Source organism: Delphinus delphis, chromosome 10 (genome assembly GCF_949987515.2).
Source record: "Delphinus delphis chromosome 10, mDelDel1.2, whole genome shotgun sequence".
Classification (NCBI taxonomy): Eukaryota; Metazoa; Chordata; class Mammalia; order Artiodactyla; family Delphinidae; genus Delphinus; species Delphinus delphis.
The window spans coordinates 20,437,134-20,464,188 of record NC_082692.2 but is presented as its reverse complement, the minus strand read 5'-3'; the positions used below and the strand labels follow the sequence as shown (position 1 = coordinate 20,464,188).

Here is a 27,055-nt window from a genome sequence, read left to right as displayed (position 1 = left end):
TGTGCGATAAATCACTTCTCTATCATCAAGATCTTTGTAGTTAATAGATATTGTTTAATAATCATTAGGACCAGCTGGCCGCTATGCTCAGCTAGTCCCCAATGATGAAGACCTCTGCTGTTGTATTCCTGGCACCTGCAAGACTATTTACCCATTCATAAATCTGGACTTCAGGAATGCTCTTCCTGTTTCCAAGCGGCATACCCCCATACCTTAGGTTAACTATAAGCTTGTCCCAATGATTCATCAAGAGAGTCAGCAATGGCTTCAGAGACCTTAATTGCTCCATACTTACTATAGTCACATAGTAGCCCCTATGGCTGATTTAGTCAGGATTCATTTTGTTGAAAGAAACAACCACAGTGAAACTAGCTTAGGTAAAAGAGGTTTATTGTAGGATATATAAGACTATCACAGGGATGGCACACAAGCAAGACCCATGTGTTTCATGGATATTGGAAGGTCGTCAGGCCCTTTCTGCCCTTTCTCCTCTGACTTGCTTAGTTCTTGTCTGCTCTTGGCCGCCTCTCTTGCATAATCCCTCTCCCCCTCCTCCCCCTCTCTCCCTCCCACACCCCAAGTCTCTGAGCACAGCTGCTTCTCTTCTGAATGCATATGACCCTCCTGCCCCCAAATGGTGGTCACAGCATCCATGTCTCTGTGACCTTCTCTTTCAGGAAGTGGAAAATTTTGTAAAGGACAGATAGTAAATATTTTAGACTTTCTGGACCCATAGATCTCTGTTGCAAGCATGGACAGTCATAGATAATATGTAAGCTAGTGGGTGTTGCCAGATTGGGCTGATGGGCAATAGTTTGCCAACCCCTGAACTAATTCTTCTTTACTTTTCCAAATTATTTGGAGAGAGAGAACCTGGTGGGTTCCCTGTGGGTCAGATGTTCACTCCTGATTCAGTCATTTAGGGAAGAAGGTCTAGGTTTGCCCTTCTGGGATTATGGGCTGGGAAGACAGAGCTTTCTAGCAGAGTAGCTCAACTTTGTTATCTGTGAATTGGGGTAGAGCGAGTTTGCAGGTCTCACTTCCAGACTCCAGTATGATTATGGATGAGGAAAATTTCCTAAATGCTGGGGCATCCTGGGTCCACAGTAAACTCCGTAGGAAAAATAAGCAGTTCCTATTCTAAAATGCCCAGATCCCCATGATAGTGGCCCAGACCCCTTCCTGGTTAGAGCTTCCACCTGTACAGCATAAGGAATGAAATCTCTGTTGCAGGGATACAGGGGTTTTTTTGTTTTTTGTTTTTGATTGAGTTGTCACGTGTCACTGCTTCTGATGTAACCTAAAAACAAACCATTAGATGTTCTACTTTAATAAAATAGCTGTGCCCTGCTCCGTCCTATGTCATCCTTAAGCCAGTGTTGGGATGGAATGAGCTGAGGCTCAGGAATGGGGATGGTGGTGGTAAAAAAGGAACACTTTTCCGTATCAATACATCCATAGGTCCTTTTTGTGCACCACTTCACTTTTAAAAAAATTCTTATTCAATTTTTATAGTAACCCTAACTGGAAGATAATCAGTACCCCTAATTTTCAGGTGAGGAAACTCCTCTGTGGATTTAGATCCAGCAGTTAGGTGGCATGGCTGGGGGTTGGGGGAAACCACCGATGTTGCTTTCCCACTCACCCCTCCTTCCCACTTGTAGGACAAGCGTAGTGCATATCACATCTCTGCCCCCAGGCTCTACCTATGTCCCTGCTCCCTATGGCCCCTCATTTCTTTACACCCTCTGTGTTCTGGACTCTGCGCCACACTCACCTCATGCCATGACGGCCGCCTCATCAGCAAGAAGAGCCAGCACAGTGGTTCCGTCAGACAAGGACTGGCCACGCTGCATTCCCAGCTCCCAGAGCCCAGGACCTGGACTGTGCCGAGAGTAGGTGGCAGGGCTGTTAGGCACACGGAGCTGCCTCGATGCCCAGTTTACTCAGGACACCTTCCATATGTGGAAGAAAAGCCGAGTCACTTCTTCCAGACCCCACAGACTAGCTAGCAGTGGTCCCTGTGCCAACGAAAAGTCAGGAGCCGTGGCGCCTGGGATGCTCTACCAACATGGTGCTGCCCTTCCTGCTCTCTTTCCTGCTCACTCATGGCTGTGGGTCTGGAAAATCAAGAGGAGAAACTACCTACACTATGCTTTTTAATTTTTTTAAAAGACCATATACATTCGTGGCCTTTTCTCCAGGTCTTTCTCCGCTTATGAAACAATCTAGGCTGAACAGCTTCGGCACCTCCCCCCGCCCGACCCCCACCCGACCCCCCGACCCGACCACCACCACCAAGCTGTCTGGACTTGATCACAAAAAGGGATGAGGCTGAGCCTTGGGGGCTGGAAGTGGGGAAGAAATCCAGGGCTAGCTCCTCTGATTGCCGCCTGCATGCCTTAGATAGCCCAGCCACTTCCTTGACTTTTCCTGGGGAGGGACTTGGAAGCTAATAATGCCCCTTCCCTGCAGGTAATTGGCATTAAAGCTACAATCAGTGCTTTTACCAGATTGGCTGCTCTGGGCTCCTGGGGCTCCTGATTGTAATGAAATAACCCCTTTTCTGGAGTGGGACCTTGCTCCCTCCACCTCTCCGCAGTGTGGTCTCGCTGCAGAGGGAATACTGGAGGATCCAGCATTATTAGTTAATGCCAGGCAAGGAGAGGCTTTTTTTCTGGAAAAAGACAGGATGCCCTATTCGCATCAGCATAGTGGGGCAAACCTTGGGGCTTACGCAGCCACGCACTTTCCCATCACTCACAAGCCTTCATCTCCTGCCTCCCAGAGCTCCGGACTGGAAATCAGGAGATGGGCTCTTCCCCTTGGTGAGGTAGCTTAGCGCTAAGGAGTAAGCGATTTTGGCGATACACTGGGTCACAAACTATGTGAGCTTGGGTAAGTTACTCAACTTCTTTAAACCTTGAATTCCTTACTTGTAAATGGAGATGGTAATGCTATCTACTTCACAGGGTTGCTCTGAGGGTTAAATCAGGGGTAATGTGTGTAAAATGCCTGGCATGTTGCCAAATTCAATGTTTACAATTCTTATTATCATCTTCTCCATCTTTCTTGAGGAATTTCAGAAGGGCCCTGTTTTCTTTCTCAGTTTCTTCACCTACAAATTGTGAATATCTGTGCATTTGGAAACATTTAACAAATACCAGAAGCTTTTGAGTACCAAGACCATCATATTGGCATAGAGCATAGAGGGTAACAAGAAAACAGAGGCAGGGAGGCCAGTGGGAAGAGGAAGTTACTGTGGATAAGAGAGGGGGAAAAAAAGATGAAATGGAAAGAAATGAAACAGCAAACTCAAGCTAAAGGGATTAATGCCCCTCAATCAACCGCAGCAACTTTGAAAGGTTCCCAAGAGGCTTAAGCTCTCTGGGGCAGCTCCAGGTTGGGCGGCTCTGGTAATGACGGACCAGGTGTGGTTTCCAAGGAGAGAGGAGACTCATAGGCTAGTGTTTGACACACAGCAGATACTCCGTAAATATTTGTTAATGGTTAACGAAGAGATCACAGCCCAGTTTTTCAAGGTGGAAAAGAGAGATGGCAGTGGCACCAGGGAGAAGCTGAGAGAGAATTTCTGGATGTTTCCAGAACCCAATTTATGCAACCTCTGCTACTGGAAGATGAGTTTGCTTTCCTAGAGCAAACTCCCCCCAAAGGGCATCATCTGTCAGGCCAGGAAGTTCCGAGAGGCTGAATGAGAAGAGCAGGTTCCTCTAGTCTCCCAGCCGTCCTGGGAAAAAGAATAGAATGCTACAGTGATTGCAGGGGAGGAAAGCCCCGTTTGCAGGCACTGGGTTTACGGTCCCAGGAGGTTTTAGAGGCGCTCTGAGGCTAACCCAATGAGTATTTATGAATTATAAATATGTTCTGTTAAATAAGCTCAACTACTTCAAGTACTTTAAATTCATTTTGTTCAAAACTGTCACTGACTGGGTTCACTAGAAAGCCATCTCCGGGCTGGAGACTGGTGTGTAGGAGGGTTATTGAGAAGTGTTCTTGGGATCAAAGGAAGGAAGGCACCAGGTTGGGGCAGAGGGAGAAACTGAGCTGTGACGCTGTCTCAGTGAAGGCCTCAGCCCGCCCTGTGGAGGGTTCTGAAGATGGGGTCACTTTTTCACAGCTGTTGTGAGCTGGGGTGAGGGGCTGGGCCTTCATCAACCACCGGATGAGCCACCAGGGAAGGGGTGTGACCTTGGGCAGGTTGGCTTTCTTCAGTAGAGGAAGGTCCCCCAAGGAGCAGACAGCCGAAGTGATAAATCTGTTATTCCTAAAATAAGGAGATCCGCGTGGTGCCTCCCAGGCCCCACCGCAATGGGGGAGCATAAATCAATAGAAAACGGTAGGGTAGGAAGAAAATACCTCCTCCCGTCACCACCTTTTCCCCTGCCATACAGAGCACTTACCATGAGAAATTATGTCATTCATTAACTTACTTGTTTATTTTCCGTCCCCTCTTTTAGATTGTTAGCTCCATGAGTCGAAGCTCCATGAGCCAAAAAATGGGAACTCTGTTCTACCAGACGAGCACCCAGACCATCTCCTATTGCGTGATAAGCACTCAACAAATATTGAACAAATTAACGAGATGAGAAGCCATAACTGGTGACAAGAAGCCGGTCACGTATTGCAGATGTTCTCAGGAGTCGGGGAAGGAGAGGAGAGAATACACTATGAAGCCAAATTCAATGAGGCAGAGTGCGTTGTGGAAATGCTCCGTCTGATGCTGTAATTGGGGATGGACAGTCCTTCCAGTCTCCAGGTGTGTTGCATGGTTCTTCATCCAAACTGGGCCTCCCTGGGAAAGGGAGTGAGACAGTAAGGTACATTTCATTCTTCCTTCTTAATCCATGATGAATCTTGTCCTACTCAGTAACACTGGCCCCAGCCTTGTTGTGTACCCTCAAGGGGGCCGCCTACGTGCTAGTGGTCACTCAGCTCTGCTCCCCATAGCCTGAACACTTGGAATTTCAAAAGCAAGATGCTGGCGTGAAATTTGCAAGAAACCCACATGGCACATGGGGTTCTTGCTGCTTTGCTTGTGTTTCGGTCGCGGTCACTGTGGCTCCTTGTGCATCATTGATGGTAACGGGGGGTGCCAGAGTCTTGGCTCTACTGACATCACCTCGCTCACCTTGGGGTCTTGCTTTCTTTGTCGTTCAGGATTGGTTGGAGGGCTAACTTCAGGCCAGTAATCAATTAAATAAAATTGGATTTAGTGGAGTGGAAGTTTCTTCCTCTTGCCCTTTCCAGGAAGAATCAATCTCATTAACATGTTCATGCTCCCAGGACTTTTTTTTTTTATCTCCTCCTCCCTTTTTCAATTGAACTCATTAATGACACAGAATTTTTTTTTTGAAGCTATTCAGTGGTTGGAGTGGCTGGCAAAGCTTGTTCAGGACAAGCTGTCTGCACAGCAGTCCTCCCAGAATGGGCACTCCTTTGGCAACAAGACTGAATTGATCGCTTTCCTACTTGAACAGACTCAGTCCCCAAGGCCTCTCTGGGCCAGCCCCTTCTGGGCCATAAGATTGCCCTCAGACCCAAGGGCACTAGGGGCACTCGTTTCCAACCCTCTGCTCCTCTGCTTGGACCTCTGAGGTCCCCAGAACCCACGAATCCAGGCACGCTGAGCCCCTTTCCCACCCACTAGCCCAGCAGGAGGACGAGGAATATGGAGAAGGGTGGGAAGAGGCCAGGGTGCTGGGAACATACGCCAAAGGCCTATTTCCACCCGAACGTTCGTCTCTGTAAGCCTGGCCCGACCATCCTGCTCAGGTGTCTGCTAAGGGACCGTCAGCATGCTCTCATAGGAAGCTACAGAAGCAGACCTTCTCCCAGAGTGCATCCCTCCAGCCAGGAGTCTTAGGGGGCCTCTGTATTAATCACGCCTTTTTATTTTCTGTAAGTATGATGCATTGACATCTTGGGGCCTTGCTGACACTGGAGAAACTGCCCCTCCCAGGGCTGGCCAATTCCTAGAGATAGTAAACAGCATCTGTGTGCCTTTCATTTGCAAATTAACCAATCCAGAACCCACACACTCACCACCTACCTCCCCACTCAGGGCCACTATTCCCCTGTCCTAATCACTCCAGGGCCAGGTACCAGCAAACTTGGGACGGCCACCGTACTCCAGAATCCACTGAAATTATTCAAACAAACCAATCCTAAACCTTCTTGCCCTGCCTTGCCTATTCCGTCCCACAGAAACTATAAGCACCTTATTTTTTTTTAAAGCAATGACTTTATTTTTTTATGATTATTTTTTAACATCTTTATTGGGGTATAATTGCTTTACAATGGTGTGTTAGTTTTGGCTTTATAACAAAGTGAATCAGTTATACATATACATATGTTCCCATATCTCTTCCCTCTTGCGTCTCCCTCCCTCCCACCCTCCTATCCCACCCCTCCAGGTGGTCACAAAGCACCGAGCTGATCTCCCTGTATAAGCACCTTATTTTATTGCACTTTGCAAATGTGGGGTTTTTTTTCTTTACAAATTGAAGGTTTATGGCACCTCTGCATTGTCAGATGATACATTTTTAGATTAGCACTTTTTAGCAGTATTTTTTAATTATGGTATGTACCTTATTTTTTTAGATATAATGCTATTGCACACTTAATAGACCACAGTATAGTTTAAACGTTACTTTTATGTGCACTGGGAAACAGAAAAATTCGTGTGGCTTGCTTTATTGTGACATTTTCTCACTTTATTGCAGCGCTCTGGAGCCGAATACGCAATCTTCGAGGTATGCCTGTACCATATAGACTCTTGCCCATGTTCCCCCCCACCCCCCCGGCTCCCCAGAGGCGGAAGATGGGGTGTTGGGGGTGGATGAAATGGTGAAAGGCGTCAAAAGGTACAAACTTCCAGTTATAAAATAAGTCATGGGAATATAATGTACGCCATGGTGACTGTAGTTAATAGTACCGTATTGCATATTTGAAAGTTGCTGCACACAGTGGGGTGCTGCTACAGAACCTGGCTTCAGACCATGTAAGATCCCCTGTGCAGTAAGCCATTGATGTCTGTCACAACAGGTGGAAGACATTACAAAAGGCCTATCCGAGTTGTCTCGTAACGCAAAAACAAACAGCGTTTGGGGCCTAGAAGAGCTGTATGCGCGACATACAAGACCCCCCATGGACATTAATAGTGACCAAGGGATCTGCTTTGTCGGCCATGAAGTTCAGGAATGGGCCGATAAGAATGGCACACACCGGCATCTCCCCCCCCCCCCCACAACCCCACTGCTGCTGGGGGGTGAATGAGCTGCTTCAACAACAGCTGAGACGGGAAAACCGCTCCTTCAACATGTGGACACATCCCAGGAGCGATCGGCCCAGTGCTGACGCCATGTTAACCCAGAGGCCGCTAGTCAACGCCGTTCAGGTTCAACTGTTGACCACTGAAGGACCGTTGCCGACTGCTGGCCAGGACGATAACTCACTTTTGCCCTCGCCACGGGCTCTACCTCCAGGGGAACACATAACATGGCCCTGGGGCTGGCAGGTAAGTGTGGTTTGGTTTTGCTGCCTCATGGAGAAAAGGATTAGAAAGAGACTTAAGAGGTTTCACCTGTCTCCTACCCAGCCCCACCTAAGAGGACTAACGTAATTAATCCGCGCCCCCTACTGGAGAAGGGCACCATTACACTAACCCTGCAGTCTGTTATATGGCCTCTCCAGTATTCGGCACTGGCTGTGGGGACTGAGGGTAGACAGGCCGTGGGGTCCTGCAGGCCAGGACAGAAACCACGGGCAGGGGTGGTGGTATCTCAATGCTGTTACTGCTTGTATTTTGCTCAATGGTCGTCATCTTCCCTGTATTGTGCCTGTTAAACACCTTACATTTCACCCCTCGCCTGAGTAGAGGGAATCTGTTCACAGACTGGGCGACAACAGTGGCCTCACTGTGAAATGAGTTTGATGGCTGGGTCTACAGGGAGACGCCGTCATGGTCCTCCTCTGGCCCCTCCATGACCCGATAAGCTCCTGACTCCATAAGTTTGCCCACCTCTTGGCCTCCTGATTCTCTTTCGCTGCTGTTGTCTGTATTGCATTTGTGGTAGCTGGTTGCAGTTCGCCTCTGTATACCTGACCCCTCAGAAGAGGGACAACGAGGAAGAGGGATGGGCCAGGACTGTAAGGGTCGTGCAGGGTGTTTAGGGATGGAGTGTATGGTCAGGTCGCTCAAGATGGCTGTTGCTCCCTGCACATCCCCTGCTCCACCAACACCTGAGTCACCTCCGCCCTACTCACAGGAACGTGCTTTCCCCCGCCCCTTAGGCCAGAATGGCTTCACCTGCTAGTTTATTAAAAGGAAACATCGGCCCTGGTGAGGGGCTGTGAGGGAGGTGCCCCGGCTGCCGGTTTCCCTGGTAACTGATGAGCCTAACTAACATTGGTCAATTTCCCCTATAAATGGTAGACCACCACCCCCCCCCCCCCCCCCACCACTGCCACTATAGGAAAGACTGCTGTTGTGTCCTGCTGGCTGGCTGCCTCACACGGTGGGGTGTTGCTCCAGGACCTGGCTTCAGATTTGTAAGCTCCCCTGACCAATAAGCCGTTATGTGTCTGTCGTTGTCTCCCGGGTCTTACTTAGGTCTTGAAGCTGGGCAACTGCAAGGCTTGCAGGCCTGCGGGGTGCAGCCCAACAGAGTATTACAGTGGAAACTAATTACATTGATGTGTACAGTTCCTAAAAATATTTTTAAGACAAATTTTGATTTAAAAGTGAATGCTTTAGAGGTGAATGTGCTTTAGAGGTGAACGTGCTTTATCAAATTATTAAATAACACGATCTAGCAGGATATCTCATAACTACCATAATTCTGAGTTGTGATGTGTGAAGGATGTCTTGCAACGCCTGCAATGATTGTAAACTGATAGGAAAATATCCCAAGTGTTGCTAATACAACCGTGGCTTGTTGCATATCCTCAAACTGAGGGAAATGCTAAATTGCAAACGAGGTTAAAGAAAATAAAGATGTAATTTTCACGATCCAAGTTCACAGATGCCTTGAATCCTACCCAGCCCTTGGCCTGCAGGTTAATGACCTTGTTTAGAGTTTGGGAAATCAGTGGCAGGTGGACAAGCTGGTCTCCTCTTTGGACTGAGTCTGGCTTCAGCTCAGGGGCACTCTCCAGGAGCCCAGCAGTCCAGGCCAGCAAATCATATCTTTGTTGGCAAATGGTCCCCCCTGCCCTCTGGCCTGGAGTGGGGAAAAAGCCATGCTTTTCCTTCGCAATCTTGGGCGATGAGGGTACCATCAAGGTATCTGGGATGGGATAGAGCAAGCTCGGCAACCTTTTGCAAAATCAGTTTCTGCTCTATAGAAATGTAAGGGCATGGTGCTTCTGACCCCTTATCTCCGACAAGAGTTGGGTCTTGTGAGTCCTAGATCTCTACAGTTATCACAAAGTTTGATTTTTGTCATTACTGGGCACGCCTCATGGTCACTCTACACTCATGAATCACTGGTATTGGACACGATTATTTCTTTTTTTTTTAATTAATTTTTTTTAGAGTATAGTTGCTTTACAATGTTGTGTTAATTTCAGGTGTACAGCACAGTGAATCAGTTATATGTATACCTATATCCACTCTTGTTAAAATTCCCTTCCCATTTAGGTCACCACAGAGCATTGAGTAGAGTTCCCTGTGCTATACAGTAGGTTCTCATTAGTTATCTATTTTATACATAGTAGTGTGTATATATGTCAATCCCGATCTCTCAGTTCATCCCACCCCCCCTTCCCCCTTTGGTAAGCATAAGTTTATTCTCTACATCTGTGACTGTATTTCTGCTTTGCAAATAACTTTATCTGTATCGTTTAGATTCGACATATAAGTGAATATGATATTTGTTTTTCTCTTTCTGCCTTAACTTCATTCACTCTATGACAATCTCTAGGTCCATCCACATCTCTGCAAAGGGCACTATTTCATTTCTTTTTATGGCTGAGTAATATTCCATTGTATATATGTACCACATCTTCTTTATCCATTCCTCTGTCAGTGGACATTTAGGTTGCTTCCATGTCTTGGCTATTGTACATAGTGCTGCAATGACCACTGGGGTACATGTAATCTTTGTGAATTATGGTTTTCTTCAGATATATGCCCAGGAGTGGGATTGCTGGATCATAAGGTAGCTCTGTTTTTAGTTTTTTAAGGAACCTCCATACTGTTCTCCATAGTGGCCGCACCAACTTACATTCCCACCAACAGTGTAGGAGGGTTCCCTTTTCTCCACACCCTCTCCAGCATTTATTGTTTGTTCATTTTTTGATGATGGCCATTCTGACCTGTGTGAGGTGATACCTCACTATAGTTTTGATTTGCGTTTCTCTAATGATTTGTGTTGTTGAGCATCTTTTCATGTGTCTGTTGGCCATCTGCATGTTTTCTTTGGAGAAATGTCTATTTAGATCTTCTGCCCATTTTTTGATTGGGTTGTTTGTTTCTTTGATATTGAGCTGCATGTGCTGTTGGTATATTTTGGAGATTAATCCCTTGTCAGTTGCTTCATTTGCAAATATTTTTTCCCATTCTGAGGGTTGTCTTTTCATTTTGTTTATGGTTTCCTTTGCTGTGCAAAAGCTTTTAAGGTTAATGAGTGGACACGATTATTTCTGATGCCCATGGGTCATCCTACTGATGCTGAAGAGAGTGGGAAGCAAGAGATGAGGGGGGACGTCATCACCAAGATGCGAATTGTAGCCTTGGAAGGGAATAAGGTTACCTGGTGGTGTGATCAAAGTGAGAAGGTGGTCCATGAGGGGCCAGCCTCAAAATAATTTGATTACTGAGAGAACAGGCTTCCAGGACTGGCCAGGCCACAATGTGAATGTGCCACCAAAGGGTCAGATGTCCCCTTGAACTCTTTTGATCTCATAAGTTGGAAGCAGCCTGCCTTCACTCTCCCCTCTGAGGACCTGAGAGAAGACGGTGATCTCTTGACCCCTTGGATGGATGTAGGAACATCCCTAACATGAACTGCCCCCTGTACCAACACCTCCCACTCTGCAGGCCTGGTTCCAGGGCTCCCTCCTCCATGGTTCCTGCCATGGGTAAGGACCCTGTTCTACGGAAGAATCCGTGTACAGCACACCTCTGAATTCTCTGCAGGGATTCAGTGTCTAGGAGGTCAAAGCACATCTTCCCAGCAGTGGTTTTTCTGCATCCAGCCAGGCGGCTCTGATCACATGGAAACCAACTTGGAGTGTCTGCCACCTTGACAATATTTGTCTTTAATTCCTTCACACCTTAAGAAACAGGTTAAATGTATGCTTTTATTGTCAAAAAAGACTTCATGATCGCAGTATGGCAAGGAGGTGCAGAGTTGTGCCTAATCCCAAAGGACTGGGTTGGGTATGGATGCATGAAACGGGCCCACAGTGTAAACGGCGCATACAGTGTGACAGCCTCATTCTGAGTTAAATCTAATGCAAGCTGAAATTAGAAAGTATGGACGTATCACGCTAGTTCTGTTATATTTGCCACCGTTGAATAACGGCATGGATATCACCCTTGGAGGGATACCTAGTGTGAGAACGGGGGAGAGCATCTAATTCATAAGAAATTTTTCCTTCACCAAAGAAGCTACAAATTCAAGGTGTGATTAGTTGACTGCGTATCTTAGACCTTAGACCAAGAAATCTTGAGATGCAGTGTGTGGGTCTCACGTGCCTTGTTCTACATTTTGAACCTTGGCAATTTGGGGGATGGTGGCCAACAGTGATCAACATTCCAAACCCCAGGCAGACGACCCTGGCTCCGGGCAGGTGCTGACGGATCCACAGAAGCCAAATTCATTGCTTTCCCATGTCTAGATGTGAGACAAACATCACATCGATCTTAATATACGTTAATTATGTTACCAGCAGATGAAACTGATGGCCCGTGTTAGTGAATCAAGCTTCTCCTGTGTTCAGCTGTGTCACATGGGGTGTGTGTGCAGCTATAGTTGCAGGGGGCTGGGAGGCCCCAGTAAAACAGCTCGCTGAGCAGTTGGCCCAGCCCCAGGCCTGTACTGTGAAGGAGAGGTGAGGGCCAGGCTGCTTCAAAGCATGGATTTTTAAATTTTATTTATTAAAAAGAATTTTTTATATATAGTTTTTATTTTTTTAATTTTTATTATAGTTGACTTACAATGTTGTGTTAGTTTTAGGTGTACAGCAAAGTGAATCAGTTATACATATACATATATCCACTCTTTTTTAGATTCTTTTCCCATATAGGCCATTACAGCGGATTGAGTAGAATTCCCTGTGCTACACAGTGGGTCCTTATTAGTTTTCTATTTTATATATAGTAGTGTGTATATGTCAGTCCCAGTCTCCCAGTTTATCCCTTCCTCTCCCTCACCCGCTGGTAACCATAAGTCTGTTTTCTACATCTGTAACTCTGTTTTGTAGATAAGTTAATCTGTACCCCTTTTTTAGATTCCACATATAAGCAATATCATATGATATTTGTCTTTCTTTCTCTGACTTACTTCACTTGGTATGATGATCTCTAGGTCCATCCATGTTGCTGCAAATGGCATTATTTCATTCTTTTTTTATGGCTGAGTAATATTCCATTGTATATATGTACCATCTCTTCTTTATCCATTCCTCTGGCAGTGGACATTTAGGTTGCTTTGATGTCTTGGCTATTGTAAATAGTGCTGCAGTGAACACTGGGGTGCATGTATCTTTTTGAATTGTGGTTTTCTCCAGATATATGCCCAGGAATGGGATTGCTGGATCATATGGTAGCTCTATTCTTAGTTTTTTAAGGAACCTCCATACTGGTCTCCACAGTGGCTACACCAATTTACATTCCCACCAACAGTGTAGGAAGCTTCCCTTTTCTCCACACCCTCTCCAGCATTTATTGCTTGTAGATTTTTTGATGATGGCCATTCTGACTGGTGCGAGGTGATACCTCATTGCAGTTTTGATTTGCATTTCTCTAATAATTAGTGATGTTGAGCATCTTTTCATGTGTCTGTTGGCCATCTGTATGTCTTCTTTGGAGAAATGTCTGTTTAGATCTGCCCATTTTTTGATTGGGTTGTTTGGTTTTTTGATATTCAGATGCATGAGCTGTTTGTATGTTTTGGAGATTAATCCCTTGACAGTTGCTTCATTTGCAAATATTTTTTTCCCATTCTGTGGGTTGTCTTTTCATTTTGTTTATGGTTTCCTTTGCTGTGCAAAAGCTTGTAAGTTTCAGTAGGTCCAATTTGTTTGTTTTTATTTCCATTACTCCAGGAGGTGGACCAAAAAAGATCTTGCTGCGATTTATGTCACAGTGTGTTCTGCCGATGTTTTTCTCTGAGAGTTTTATAATATCCAGCATTACATTTAGGTCTTTAATCCATTTTGAGCTTATTTTTGTGTATGACGTTAAGGAGGCTAAGGGGTTGGGTTCTGGCCCGGTTCTGGTCTTCAGCAATTTGGCTAAGGGGTTGGGTTCTGGGCTAAATGAGAGTTGGGAATGCAGGTTTCTAGTTGACTGCGTACCTTAGGAAGAGCAGGACTCCAAACACAGCAGTGACAATCCTTGAGGGTCTGAAACCTCTATTTCCTTAGCGCCTTATAGAGTGGACATGAGGGTCAGCCACATAATCTAGAGCCTCTACCAAGACCTCCCACTGGGCTCCTTCAACAATCTATAGAAGGTGTTGGTTAATGTTCTTGCTCTGAAGAAAAAAAGAGGAACAGGCAGAGAATGAACTCCAAATGGTTTCTACAGCAGGGCCACCACACCTGGGCAATGCTTTTAATTAGCAAGTAAAAAATGCTAAATCTTTTCATGGCCATCTCAATTTAGGATTTGCACACTAGGGGTTGAGGACAGGTGCAACATTTTTGAAAAATCAGGGCTGCCCTGCCTCCTTAGATTTTCTGTTGTAATTTTTCCATATATTTTCTTTCACAAAAAAGAAATGAGTCATTGTTTTCCCTTCAAGTTTGCAGTATTTCCTCTGGGAATACTATTTTGCAAATGGAGAGTGTTAAAGTGGATCCTGAACAGAAGCTGGATCACACGGGGAAACAAGCCAGCATGGGGCAGGATCAAAGGCATGAGAACATCTTTTCTACCACAGGTGGAGACAGGTGGAGCTCCCCATCGTAAATAACCAGGTGTCGGTTATCCTCTTCCTGGATTTTCAGTGGCCATTTTTTAATTGCAGTTTGACTTCTTTCTAGCACCTGACACATGCCTGCCCAATTGCTGGCCAATGGCCTCTGCAAAGTAGACCCAGACCAACCAATGTTAAACTAAGGAAAAATACATTTGGAAGGTCAGCCTGCCCAATGTAGCCATACAACGAAGCGTCCTCAAAACAAAGTGATTCCTGGCTTTTTTGGCCCCTGTTTGGTATAACTGAGATGGGGTGTGAATTACTGATAGGCTGATTCTTAGTTTAGGGCTTGCACACGGCACTGGTAGGAAAACCATGGTCTGTAACTTAGGTGAAGATTCCCAGACCCCTCCTAGCAGTAGTCCGGCTCATCTCACAGTGCCTTGGTATTTTCTGAGCGACTCAGGCCCCCACTCCATCATCTGGCCCTGTCATTTGGCCTGAGTGGGCTCTCTTGGACACTCATAATATAACCTTTTGATGAATTTCATCCTTTGGCCAAAGGTGAGAGGAGGCCATGGAATTAGCAAGTCGCATTTACTTGGAATGTAATAGGTTTTTGATTATCTGGGAACTGTGGTTATTGTGGATTTTTGGAAAACAAAGTTCCTCACAAGCCAATCCTCACTCAAAAAGTCACTGGAGAAAGTCGCAGTTCCACTTGTAAAATCATTTTATTGGTATAAATATACATATGCATAAAATACCTTCAGCGTGTATGTAAGTGAATATTTGTGAAATGTCTTCAAAAGTAGTAGTTTGATTTTTTTACAGGTGTCAAAGTATTCTCTCTTAATCACACGTTAAAAGCTAATATGCAGACAGAAATTAAAGGCCTTCAAAAAACACGAATATTCATAAAACCTCATTCCAGTCAACTATATACATTAATCTGGGCACATGGTAGAATCAGCCACGGGCCTTTCACTCGGTTCTTAACTTGCTCGTTGATGGTATCACAAAGGTCACCAGACCAAGTTAAAATGTACAATTCCACATCGGGAAGGAAGAAGTTCCCCATGGGAGAATGCAAAAACCATACCCAAGATCTAATATATATAATTTATACAAATTATTAGTGTGCTCTGTTAATATAATTACAGTGTGCAATTGCATACATCAAGAATAAATTGCTCTATCAAGTCAAGTGCAGATTTGACACAGGTACGTGCAGCAGTACCCCAGGGTCAGCTGGACGGTGTTACTTGTGAGTTTGTGTCCAGTTACTTTGTTTACCTCCCACAACTCATCTTACAGGGCAAACTGTAGCTGCCTCAGAGAAATTCAAGTAGGGCCCATGGGATAATTGCTGGCATTCACTGAAGGCATATGCAGGAATGCATAGAAATCAAATGCTAAGGGTTGGGAGAAGATCAGACATGTGCTTTGATTACCGAGAGATGGATCTGTTTCAGTTTTGGTGAGGGGGGGTGGGGTGGGGAAGGACAAAGGAAAAAGCACCAAGAGAAGATGCTTAGGAAGTAGGAAGAGGTGTTGCCCTTGGTTCCTCTCTGATGGCCAGCAAACGCACCCCGCATGGTAAGACTTCTACGTGGGTGACTGTTACACAAAAATAAACTCTTTTTCTGCTTCTTCCCCAGAGTCACTGGATTTGCTGCCTTGCTGGCCATCTTTACTGGAGGACCACTGCTTTTGTTCTTGACACTCCTGGGCCTGCTGGCCCCAGCTTCTCCTGGACACTGAAACAGAAAGGAAAGGAAGTCATTATAGTTGATGAACAAGAAGATGCCAGTGGCCTGAGCAGTAATGGGGTGAGATGCAGGGGCCCCGAAGAGTGGGAGGGTTCGGGATGAACTTGCTCAAAAGCAACTTGCCAAGTACATTTCAAGACTCTAGACAGAAATTAAAAACAAACCAACAAAACAAAACAGAAAAACCCCAGTCTATGAGAGGGTGAGCCTCTCATAGATGTGGTTGACCATCTGAGGGCAAGGACCCCAGGAGGTGAGGGTGTGGGTGGGAGCGAAGGGAGAGGCCAGGAAGGAGGAGCACTGAAGCCACTGTGCCCCAGGTGAGCTCCTCAGTCACAGATGCCCCCTCATGCAGCACAGGAAGCAGAGCCCTGAGGTGGACCATTCAGGGTTGGCCATCCCTACTTCAGGGACGGGATATAAGCAGAGGCCCTAGTAATCCTTGTCAGGGTTTTCTATGTCTTAGAAAACTTCAGTTTCACTCGCTAGGAAATGAATCGTCTTGTAGAGATGAATTAATACTGCCTATATTCAATCCTCTAGGAACCAGCCTCCAGGTAAAAGAACTGCCATTTTTGTTGCCTGTTTCGATCACATATAAATATGAAGGATCTGCTGTGTCTCTACAAAGCAACGAGAGAACAAGCACCGGACTGAGCCTTTGTGATGTGTCCTGCCAGGCGCTCTGTTGTTCACAGCTACGGGGTAGGTTCCATAAAACTTGGAATCGGGATTTAACCCAAATCTTTCTCCAAAGCCCATGTCCTTTCCAACTAGATCATAGCTTCACTGCTACTATACCTTGGGAAAGGTTCAGATGCCACATTCCAGCATGACTGTTAAGGGTTATTAAATATTACTCACCAAGTCTATTGTAGAGACACCACTTAAGCTAAAAATACCAAACCCATGCACTTTGTGTGGCTTGAAAGAGTACAGCTACCTCACTACTCAGAAGTTTAAATGATCCAGCCAGGAACATAGTCCTGGAAAAGCAAGAGGATTCATTTGATTCTTCTAATCATTTCGATGTTAGCATTATGCTAAAAAACTCATCTTGGATAATTAAATGTTTACTCTGCTAAAGAATGGTGTTTCAGGAAGTGAAAGCTCATGAAACCTAATAGTCAAAATGCAAACATAGTAAAGTACTTCTCCTGCCACTCCTGCTGTCAGGGCCAGATTCTGACCTCTAGACGATAAAAATTTAAGTTTCATTAATTACATTAAATTGAAATTACTCAATTCTGAAAAGGATAAACTTTCAAATCTCACCATACAAGTAAGTAATTAAAAAAATTTTTTTGACTTCTTTTTACCCAACAGCTTTGAGCAAAATTCTCAGATGGAGGGGAAAAGCAATGAAAAAATGATATATATTTTTATTTTTTAGCTTGCATTGGGTAAAAAAAATTAAATGTGTTTGTTTGGTCCTTTGAAAGTTGTTAACAAGCCAGGTTTTGGAAAAGTAAATAATTTTCTATAAATAGTTTGCCCTTTATTACAAAGCCAATTTGATAGTATTCAATAAGACTCAAAGTATTTAAGTTCTCAACTTGTGTGTGTATTATGAACAGGAGTTAATAGAGAAAATTTATAATATTTTCATCTTGAAATACTGTGCAATAAATAATCTAACCTCATAGTAGAGCATTACTAGTGAAAACTGCTAGGAAATTTTATTCATTCATTTTAAAACTAAAGTAAGTATTACTCAAAAATTTCCAACACTACAAGCTCTAAGGAAGAAATAAGTATGGTGATGCATTGCTCATTTGTTTTCAGAGCAAACATATTAGCTTTTATTCTTAGATTAAAACTTTTCATCCTTCCCAATATTTTAGGCTTCCTCGAAATCCCAGGTCTAATTGATGTTACATGATATGACATCAGACTACTCTCTAAAAATGGAGAAATTCACGCAATCAAATATGTTTCTGTCACAGATAAAAACCGAGAACCCTGGACCAGGGCTAAGCGAAACTGAGAGAAATCCAACACAGGAATCTTCCCTGCAAAAAGTAAGATTGTCCTTTAGCCTCCATCCAAGTGACACTAGTATTTGAGTCCTCCAGGGATGGGGAGTGGGCGGGGGGCAAGTTAACAGGCTGGTTTCTGAGTTGGTACCAGTCATGAAAGCAAACATTTTAATTTGTCCGACATAGTCACTGAGAGGAATAATGACATGCTCTTTCTGGGGGACTGTCAAAGCAGTTCACTAGGGTGGTACCATTATCTAAAAATTTATTCTAAACATATTCACTGTCATTGATTTAACTCTACCAATTGGGAATGTGACAATGAGTCTAGTACCAGGCTGACATTTTCTTTGTATCATAGGTAGGCACCTTTCTTGGATAGGAAAACTGAGGCATGGTGAGATCAAGGAACTAGTTGCACAACTAACTTTGAGTTTGGAACCCAAAGCACACAGTATTAGTCCAGATCACTAGTGCAAACAACTTTGTAGGGGGAATGTTCTTTGTCAGGCTTGTTTTCCAGCCTTTAGGCAGCATTATTTGATTGCATGTGATTAGGATGTTAATTACAATTATATTGAAGTAGGTTCAATATTTCTGAATTTAGACTCTTAGGCAGCCTGCTTTAATGTGTGAATTCTTACATTAAAGAAGTGCAGTAAAACAATCTAATTTCTTTTATACTGTAAAGTGCTGGAACATCTCTATATATGTCTATACACATATTTATTACCGTTCCAGGTACCATTAAAATTATAAAAGATACCTGAGTAAGTAAACAGGCAATGTATTCAACAGACACTCCATGTATATTCATATCCTATCTACAGTGGCGATAACTGCCCTAGAGAGGCTCAAATGTGAAATCTGTCATTCTTGAAGATGATCTGATTTTGCGTATATATATATGCAAATACATATATATGCTAATTTTAAAGCTTCTGAAATGTGCATATAAATTCAGAATTAGAGATTCATATAAAAATTTGAGCTTTTCTTCATTTTAAGCTCCACTGACCTCCATATTTCCCAGGAGAAAACATTATGATGACCTTAAAATAATACTCAGTAGTCGGCCCTGGTTTCTTAATACTTTCTGGCAAGGGCCCAAAGTGCCAACCAACCATTAAATTTCTTTTGAAGAATTCACGTAGGGGTAGTAGAACCCAGATCTGGTGAAAAATGGGGAACAGAGCACTGGCTTACAGACAATAATATTTGTTGGCTATAGGCTGAATTATGGAAGAAGCAAGTGATATATATAAAAGGAATCTCACAATAAGATGGCCTGTACAAATAGAATACATTACAATGCATACAAAGCCAAAACCAACTATTTTCTTCAAGAAAATAGGACATACTCTAATGAAAACATCACAGCTTATGAGTAAACGTAGCGAGGAAATGATATGAAATGCATATCACTTGATGCAGTTACAAGTACTTCCAGGAAAAGAAAGTAAGCATTTTACCTGTCACATCAATATTAAAATAGCCACACAATTAAAACATAATAATCATGATAAAAATAGGTAGCATGCTTTGAGAACAATAGCCTCTGTTTCACGCATACATTTAGGAAAATAAGAAAGCTATTTTAGCATAAACAAAGCTGTTCTTAAAGAAAAGTACACACTGTGGTTTAACAGAATTGCTCTGCTGAACGCTATTGGTTAACCAGGAAACTATGCAGAAAGACTGCTACGCAGTTCTCAGGGGTGAAGACAAGTGCTGGGAATCGGCACTAACAAAACAGGATTAAAATATTATACATAAAATTACTTTAATTGAAGCTCCCGTAAAAATTACATTTTTGGTTTCCTGTCCATAGTTCAAGAAATCAAGGCAGCAAAGCAAATCAAGATGGTCCTATTGAATTCCATCAAAATTTGATGCAGCCCATCACAAAGAGGTCATGAGAAAATCAGAGAGACACAGAAGTTCTCGCCTGTCTAGGATTTGGCTTATCTCTGGCTTCATCTTAGTTTAACTCAAAGCCTGGCTGGCTGATCCATGTGGTACTGGCAGGCGGGCTCCTCGTCTGTGTGTTGTATAAAGTGCTCTAGTGGCCTCTTGAAGAAGGAACATTACTTTGTATCAAGGGTGCTTTTTACTAACAAGTGATATGAGTCAACTGATGCAATAGTTCAAATGTAAATTTCCAAAATCTAGAAACATCTATGTAACCTTGGGTGTCCTTATCAAAACTTCTGATTTCATATACTCTAAGAATTAATTCTCTCCAGAAGATAAGTGTCTTAGGTGTTCATTTATGTAATTTTTCTGTGACTTGAAGACAACTGATTTTCTTAGAAAATCTCTTGCAGGGAAAAGAGTTACTGTAATCGTGTGTCTATGAACACACCTACCACAAAGGAAGTACTTTAAAAGTGAAGGACCAAGCTGGTTGGTTTCCTCTAGGGCAAGTGCTGCTCGGCCCAAACAGAATGGTCCATGCGTATCTACAGACTACGGACTTCGCTTTATGTGGTGGGCATGTCCTTAACTCCACCCTGTCATGTGGCTAGTGTGCGCCGGGCCTCCAGGCAAGTCAGAGTACATGGCTCATCCAACAGTACTGGCCAAGAAGGCTGATTCCAAATGCTGTTGCTCGTGGGGGGCTGGTAGATGTTTTGTGTTTAAATCTGTCGAGGAAAGTCCTCAAAGACAGTAGTTCCTACTTGAGAAATCATAACTCACTGGGCTACTAAGCTCTAAGGTGGGAGAGGTTTATCATCAATAATCAAGTGCTAAAGTTTGAGAATGGTTTAGCCTTTTAAAATAAAGGGAAATTATCCCTATTATAAGGTCACTTCCAGTGCCCTTCCCTCTTGAGGGATGTGGGGTTATGGCTAGACTGCGTGGCTGTGGGCACTTTATCCTTGGAGCCAAGACACTCATATGTTAACATCATATGTTAACCTCTGATAGTTTTACAGAAAGAAATAAAAGCCGCCTTTTAAGGGAAAAAGTCCCTTAAGGAAATTTCACATACCAGAATTTTATATTTTTTCTTTTATGATACTAAAATTTCCTTTAAAAGACTTTTCAAGTCATATTTATAAAAAGTTATTAACCAGGGAGATGATGAATGGTCATAGAAAAGCCATTTCCTCTCTGAATCAGCAGTGCTTGTTCTAAAATTTCCCATTGGAGACGAAGCTGATTTAAAATCCGTCTCCTTTTTCTCTCCTAGGACTGTCCTCACCTGAAAATAACTTTACAGAATTTACTACAGTGTCAAACGGCAGAGAGAAGTTATTGAGTAACTGCTGTGAAATAGTATAAATTGTTCCTAGAGGTTGAAAAGTTAATTGGTACTTTTCCTTTCTTACTAAAGGGTCATCAAATGTCTGCTAAAAGATCACGTGCCTCCTTCCCTAAAAGAGTGTAAGGTAAGGTGTTAGACCAACATTCTCTAAAGGGTAAACTGTGCTACTCTAAGAATTTCTGACCCCATCCCAGTTGAAATCTAAGAGAAGAGTAAAGAGAGAAAGGGAGAGAATAGGAGACATGACCCTGAATATAAAAATAAACCTCCAGGATCACAGAAATTTGAAAGGACAAGTCACCATACTCCAAAGTAACTTGATCCTCCTCATAAGAATTTCTAAATTTAGATTTTTAAGTCAATACTTTTTGCCCCCAATGGAAGGACCATCCCATTGCCGTTTAGAGAAAAAAAAACCAGTTTATGAATAATCCCTGACCCAGTCCCAGGATAGAAGTTACTCAATTAAAGTTTGTTTTTGTTAGTGCCAGTTCATAAGCTTTGGGACAGTGAGGGATGATAATTGAAGACTCTAACCATTTGTTGGCTGTGACCTCCTGTGCCCAATTGCATTCACTTCCTCTTCTGCAATGGTGGAGTACAGTTTTGAAGGTCTTTTCCCTCTACTGGAAGGCTTGCCACTGTCATGATCTGAATGCCTTTTGTAATAATCTCCTCTTTGCACTACTGAGGAAAAGGGATTCATTTTACCCTTTGTAGTAGCAAATAACATCATGTTGACATTAATATTAAAAAATATTAATCTATAAAACTTAAATATCAGCTTACCCACCCCACTTAAGATTCAAGGAACCTCCAGTGTTGGTCCTGAACAGATATACCATTATCTACAGAATTCAACAGCCAACATTATGGAAATGTCGTGCAAAATGAGGTGAGCGCTGAGTCTGCCCCCAAAAGGTACTAATAAAAAGGCCCCCGCATTACCATTTCGATCCCAAGATGGATTAACGAAAGTCACATTCACTATGGAATAATCCAGAAGAATCACAGCCATTTACCTGTTTCAGAAATGAGTTGGGCACGCTAGTCCAAAGGGAGGCACAGAACAAGGAAATGAAGTAACCAGCATGAATCATGTACAAGAAAATAGGAATGAGCACAGCAGGAACATTTTTCTAAAGAAAAAGAGAGGGCTCACAAGGGCTCTCCTTCCTGGGCCAGCTTAGTGGACAAGCTGAAAAATAAACTGAAATCAAAATATTACCACCTCAGACATGTACAGACCGTGCTCAGACCTCACCTAGATTTTCAGTCCACTTTCAGTATCTTACAAACCGTGCTCAGACCTCACCTAGATTTTCAGTCCAATTTCAGTATCAAGCGACACCATCAGAATGATCTCGGTGACTAACTTATCCTGGATGCCCGAGGGGAAAGCAGTGGTCTCCCCGGCTCTACAGTCTTTAGCTGGAAAGATGGGGTCGCGAACCATCCATAGTATTTGCTGCTGGGGGGAGTGAGGAAGGGAATCAAACATCTATCCCTGAAGCTATGAAATGTTTGAGAAGCAACTCATTCATTCCTAAGTTCCTGGGGAAAGAACACCTGAATTTTTCAAAGCAGCAACGAGCACACGAGCAGCATCCAGTATTTCACCCGCTCCGTTAACCAGAGGCTCCATGGTACGTGCTGTTACTCATGAGGCTGGCGGGTGACTCTAGGCCTTGTCTGATCATATAGCCAGGCGTCTTAGAAAACATCATTTTTCAAAAATGTTAAGCAATTATTTCTTGTTCAACCTTCTCCCCCTTTCTTTTTAATCCTTCCATATTTCCAATGGCTTTTTGATGAGGTGAGCATTCCTACTTACCCCTACCACCCCTCCATGCCTCCCTATTTCTCTCCAACAAAATTCTCTCAGGCATTTTCAAAGCTTCCTTATAAGTAAAGATGCAAAGTCAGCAGTGGCAGAAAGAAGGGCAAATGAGGGGTGGGGCTGTGTGGTGTGAGTGGTCCTATCAGGACACTCGCTGGCTCCAGTCCCTCTGACCTGGCACCACCAAAGTTTCCTCTTCCTACACCGAGACTTCCAAAGGCCGTGGCTGTAACACCAAGCCCTGTATTTATCGATTACCCCGTGTGAAATGACTATACGTGTCAGCCATTGTTCATGGCTTTAGTTTCTCTGACAGAAGTGGTCTGTCAGCTTTGGTCAAAAACCCCACCTTTTTAAATGTATAGCCAACAGGTGAGTGAAGCTTGCACCCACCAAGGAAATCTGCAGAATGGAGATGAGAAAGCAGGCTGTGTTCTTTTTCATTCGACTCCCAATTAACAAAGACAGTACTCACAAACACTTTCTATTAACTTCAACCCAAGACCATCATGAAGAAAAGAAAATGGCCCAAGGGAGGAAGATGTCAGAGCGGTCAAAGAATTCTAAAGCATCAAACAATAAAATAAAACCAAGCAACTCCAAACCACACTGAGAGCTATCTGGACATGGGTGACGATGGCTCTAGAATTTCTTTACAGGTGGGGCTTAGAGATGGCAATTACATTCCACTTTATGAAGGACAGAACCCTAAAGGCAACTGTGCATTGAACAGAATGGGAGGAGTGGGGGAAAGACCTGGTGGGGTGCGGAAGACGCCCCGAACACACCTCGCCTCCACTGATACCGACATTTGATCTGATTCTGGGAGATGAGAATCAAGTCCCGGGACTACCTTGTTCTGCTCCCACCTCAGCAAATTAGAAGGAACACACTGGTGCCATGATGCGCTGAGAGCATCCACGCAGATGACACACTTCTGAGAATGAGGCTCATCTGACCTCACGACTGAGCGAGCTAACTAGCCACAGGGTCTCCCAGGCCTGTGCCAGCCGCTCCTGAACCATAGCAACGGTGACTGACGAGGTGACTGACAACCAGGGGGAGCTCTTCTGAGCATGGTGGGACCTAGAAACCTACAGGTAGCAACCAAATGCGTCACAAAACAATGTGCGTGCACTTCTAACACACTGGGAGTTCAGGAGCATCTAGAGATGATTATTACAAGATCTTTGGGCTGAGTGTCTCCGTTACGCTTTTATTCCCTGTATATGGTCCTCCTTGAAGACCCAGTGTCACCAACAATGTTGAATCAAGTTTCTGAACAAAGTACTGCACTGGTTCCAAAACTTAATCCAAGGGACGCTGAGCTGACCGACAAACTCTAGGATATAAGTTGAGTCCAAGATTAATTCCTTCCGCTTGAAATGACTCTCCTTGCGGAGAGCTCACTCAGAGAAAACATGTCTTACCTTCCCGGGAAAACGTCCTGGGACTGGGCTGTGGGCTGCCCTGGCTATCTCTCTCCTTGTCCGAAGGAACCTTTTTCAGGACAGGCGGAAGAAGAGCGACTTTAGGGGAATCCGGGCTGGATGGAGAGTCTGGGATGTCCTCTACGGAGACACAAAGACATGAGTCAACCTGTCTCACAAACTGGATTCCTAAAGCTATAAGCTGGGTTAATCTTTAAAAACAAATAACGAATAATCTTTTAAAAAGCAGCAGAGAATTTTTCTGGCCAAAAACTAGCTTCATAGCTCAGTGAAGTAAACAATAGAGAGAAAAATAATGAAAACTTACGAAGAGTTAAAATTTGCAGATGTGAATCTATCTTGCATATAGAATTTCAATTTCAGTGAGCTGGTGTTTGAAAATTAGACTGTAAGTGAACTGAACACTCCCTCTGCCTCAAACACAGAGGCTATTTGATTCTCTTAAAATACGTGATAGTTATAACCCATTGCCTTTACCTGTTGTCAAATCCAGTAAAGTGGTCACCACGTGTATATAATATGTATTTGCGCTTCCAGGAGTGGAGGTGCACGTACCCACACACACATACTGAGATCAGTAAGAATAACTTAGAATCATGCACTTTGAGAACCAGAAAGGACTGTGGTGAGCACTGTATAACTGGAGAGATTGACCTGCTAAGCTAAAAAGATGGCAAAATAGGTAGGATTAGAACTCTCGTCTCTTAATTCTAAAGGCCGTCCTGTTTCAGTCTAATTGAAAGGATTAACTGCATTGCACTCCTTTCTCTGCTGTATCACCTGCAAAGTAATTCTCAGTTTGGTGTGTGTGTGGGCCGGGCTGTGGTATACACAGACGGTAGGGCTGTGTGCCCATGACATGTTATTTACAACAACAGCCCCATAGTTTGCCAAGCCCTGTTCTAAACCCTAAATATTTCACAGGCTATGGGATTAAAAACACAGCAACATATGCGTTCCCTATTTGTGGCCCTCATCCTTAAACTGTGGCCTTCTGAAGGGTCGGAGCACCAGGACACAGCTTTCAGGAAGCTACACTGAGCCCTGTGAAGGGGTCAGCACCCCACGAGGCTGCTTTATCCATCCTGCCTCCGAGCCGTAGCCCTGAGCGCAAGGACAGTCCCTGAGTGGGTGACCTCAGGGCTGAATGAAGGCACCCTTCAGCCTTTGTCACTGTGGCAGGTTTCTCACGGCCCATCCCGCACACACGCCCCCTCCACGTTCACCAGCCGCCCTGGAAACCAGCTGTGGAGGCCCGGTCGTGGTGTCACTTCCTGACCAGCAAAACCCTTACCAGGCCGCGAGGCGGTTCTCGGTTTCTGCGGGATGGTGGGCCGCACCGACAGGCTGGGTTTGGGGGACTGCAGGAGGGGCTTCGGGCTGGTGGGCCTGCTGGAAAGGCTCCGGGACCTGGAGCCCGCCTCCACCTTGAGCTCTGCTTTGGTGTTCTTTTCTGGCGTTCCCAAACCGAAGCGGTTCTCTGGATGCACTTTAGGCACTTTTAAAATGAAAATGGGTACAAAAAGCACTTCACTGTAAAAACTCAAAGGTGAAAAAACCAGTCCTTTGAAGGTAGAGGTCTGGTGCAAACTGCTATAATGGTTTCTTGTCATTTCTCATCAGATATTTAATTGAAGTATAGTTGACTTACAATATTATATTAGTTTCATGTGTACAACATAGTGACTCAATACTTTTATAGATTATACTCCATATATAACGTACTATTAAAATATTGGCCATATTCCCTGTGCTGTACATTACAGCCCTGTATCTTATCTTGTACCTAGCAGTCTATACCTCTTAATCCCTATCTTGCCCCTCCTCCCACCCATCACCCCACTGGTAACCACTAGTTTCTTTTCTGTATCTGTCATCAAAGATATTTTAGAACAGGAACATGCTATTCTAGCATGTTTTCAGAATCAGAACACCCTGGTGGAAGACAAAAATTCTTGCTAGAAAAGTGGTGAATTTGGTGGTGCTCTTCCGATCACCCCTGACTATTCCAGAGATGACGAGCCTCATAGTTAATAGGGCACATGTCCATATGAGTGTATAGGGGGAGAGCAGGCCTCAGTCCATTTGAAGCCATCAGATCTTCCTTAGATCTGGCACAAGGTACAGGTCTAACCAAGTGCAGGTGCCTCCGTTCTGGAGCACAATCAGTTAGGGGTCTGGCTGCAGGTCCTGGGAGAGGAGCGCTGTGCCGATGCCCAGAACCTCAAGTCTAGTGAGAACCACTCCAGGAGTATCAGCTCATGCCCCGCCTCCATAGCTTTTGCTGCCTTAATTATCCAGATAAGAGGCAAAAAAGAGCCAGTTGAATATGAGTTTTAGCCCAACTCTTACCTTATGAAGATGCTAAAGCCAAACACAAGAACGTCAAACAGTAAAATGAGGTAATTTCTGCACAATTTACAAGTTACTCGCCAGTGTGCATCTAAAGTATCTTACTCTCTTTCTGCACCTGAAAAGTCCGAGGGTCAAAGGAAATCGGATATTCAGGAATATTCAAGCTGAAAGAAAAGAGCATCCCCTCATGTCAGTTAAAGGGCCTCCTCCCATATACCATGTACGGCCTATTTTTAAATCATCAGTAAAACAGAAACAGATTCATAGATACAGGAA

The 27,055-nt window shown here is 44.1% G+C and overlaps 3 protein-coding genes across 12 annotated transcripts in view; 2 read left to right on the top strand and 1 right to left on the bottom strand.

The window, feature by feature from the left end:
- The window catches only part of SLC17A1 (solute carrier family 17 member 1), a 246,272-nt gene extending 230,402 nt beyond the window's left edge, over positions 1-15,870 (top strand). For 4 of the 10 annotated variants that reach the window (XR_009520970.2, XR_009520967.2, XR_009520962.2 and 1 more), the window contains 4 exons: positions 4,479-4,777; positions 6,744-6,884; positions 7,066-7,537; positions 15,773-15,870. The gene's annotated coding sequence lies outside the window, so the exon portion shown is untranslated. Of the gene's footprint in view, positions 1-4,478; positions 4,839-5,178; positions 5,920-6,743; positions 6,885-7,065; positions 7,538-15,772 lie in introns of all 10 variants that reach the window. The other 6 variants (XR_009520963.2, XR_009520968.2, XR_009520964.2 and 3 more) reach the window with 6 other exon arrangements.
- Positions 1-15,884, top strand: part of SLC17A3 (solute carrier family 17 member 3) — a 294,893-nt gene extending 279,009 nt beyond the window's left edge. Inside the window, 1 exon segment of the mRNA XM_069541086.1 lies at positions 15,773-15,884. The gene's annotated coding sequence lies outside the window, so the exon portion shown is untranslated.
- The window catches only part of CARMIL1 (capping protein regulator and myosin 1 linker 1), a 321,444-nt gene continuing 307,414 nt past the window's right edge, over positions 13,026-27,055 (bottom strand). Inside the window, exons 34-37 of the mRNA XM_060023517.2 lie at positions 25,719-25,922; positions 24,404-24,544; positions 21,671-21,820; positions 13,026-15,871 (exon numbers count right to left, since the gene is read on the bottom strand). Coding sequence (XP_059879500.1) covers positions 15,735-15,871; positions 21,671-21,820; positions 24,404-24,544; positions 25,719-25,922 — 632 coding nt within the window. The 3' untranslated portion in view covers positions 13,026-15,734. The remainder of the gene's footprint in view (positions 15,872-21,670; positions 21,821-24,403; positions 24,545-25,718; positions 25,923-27,055) is intronic.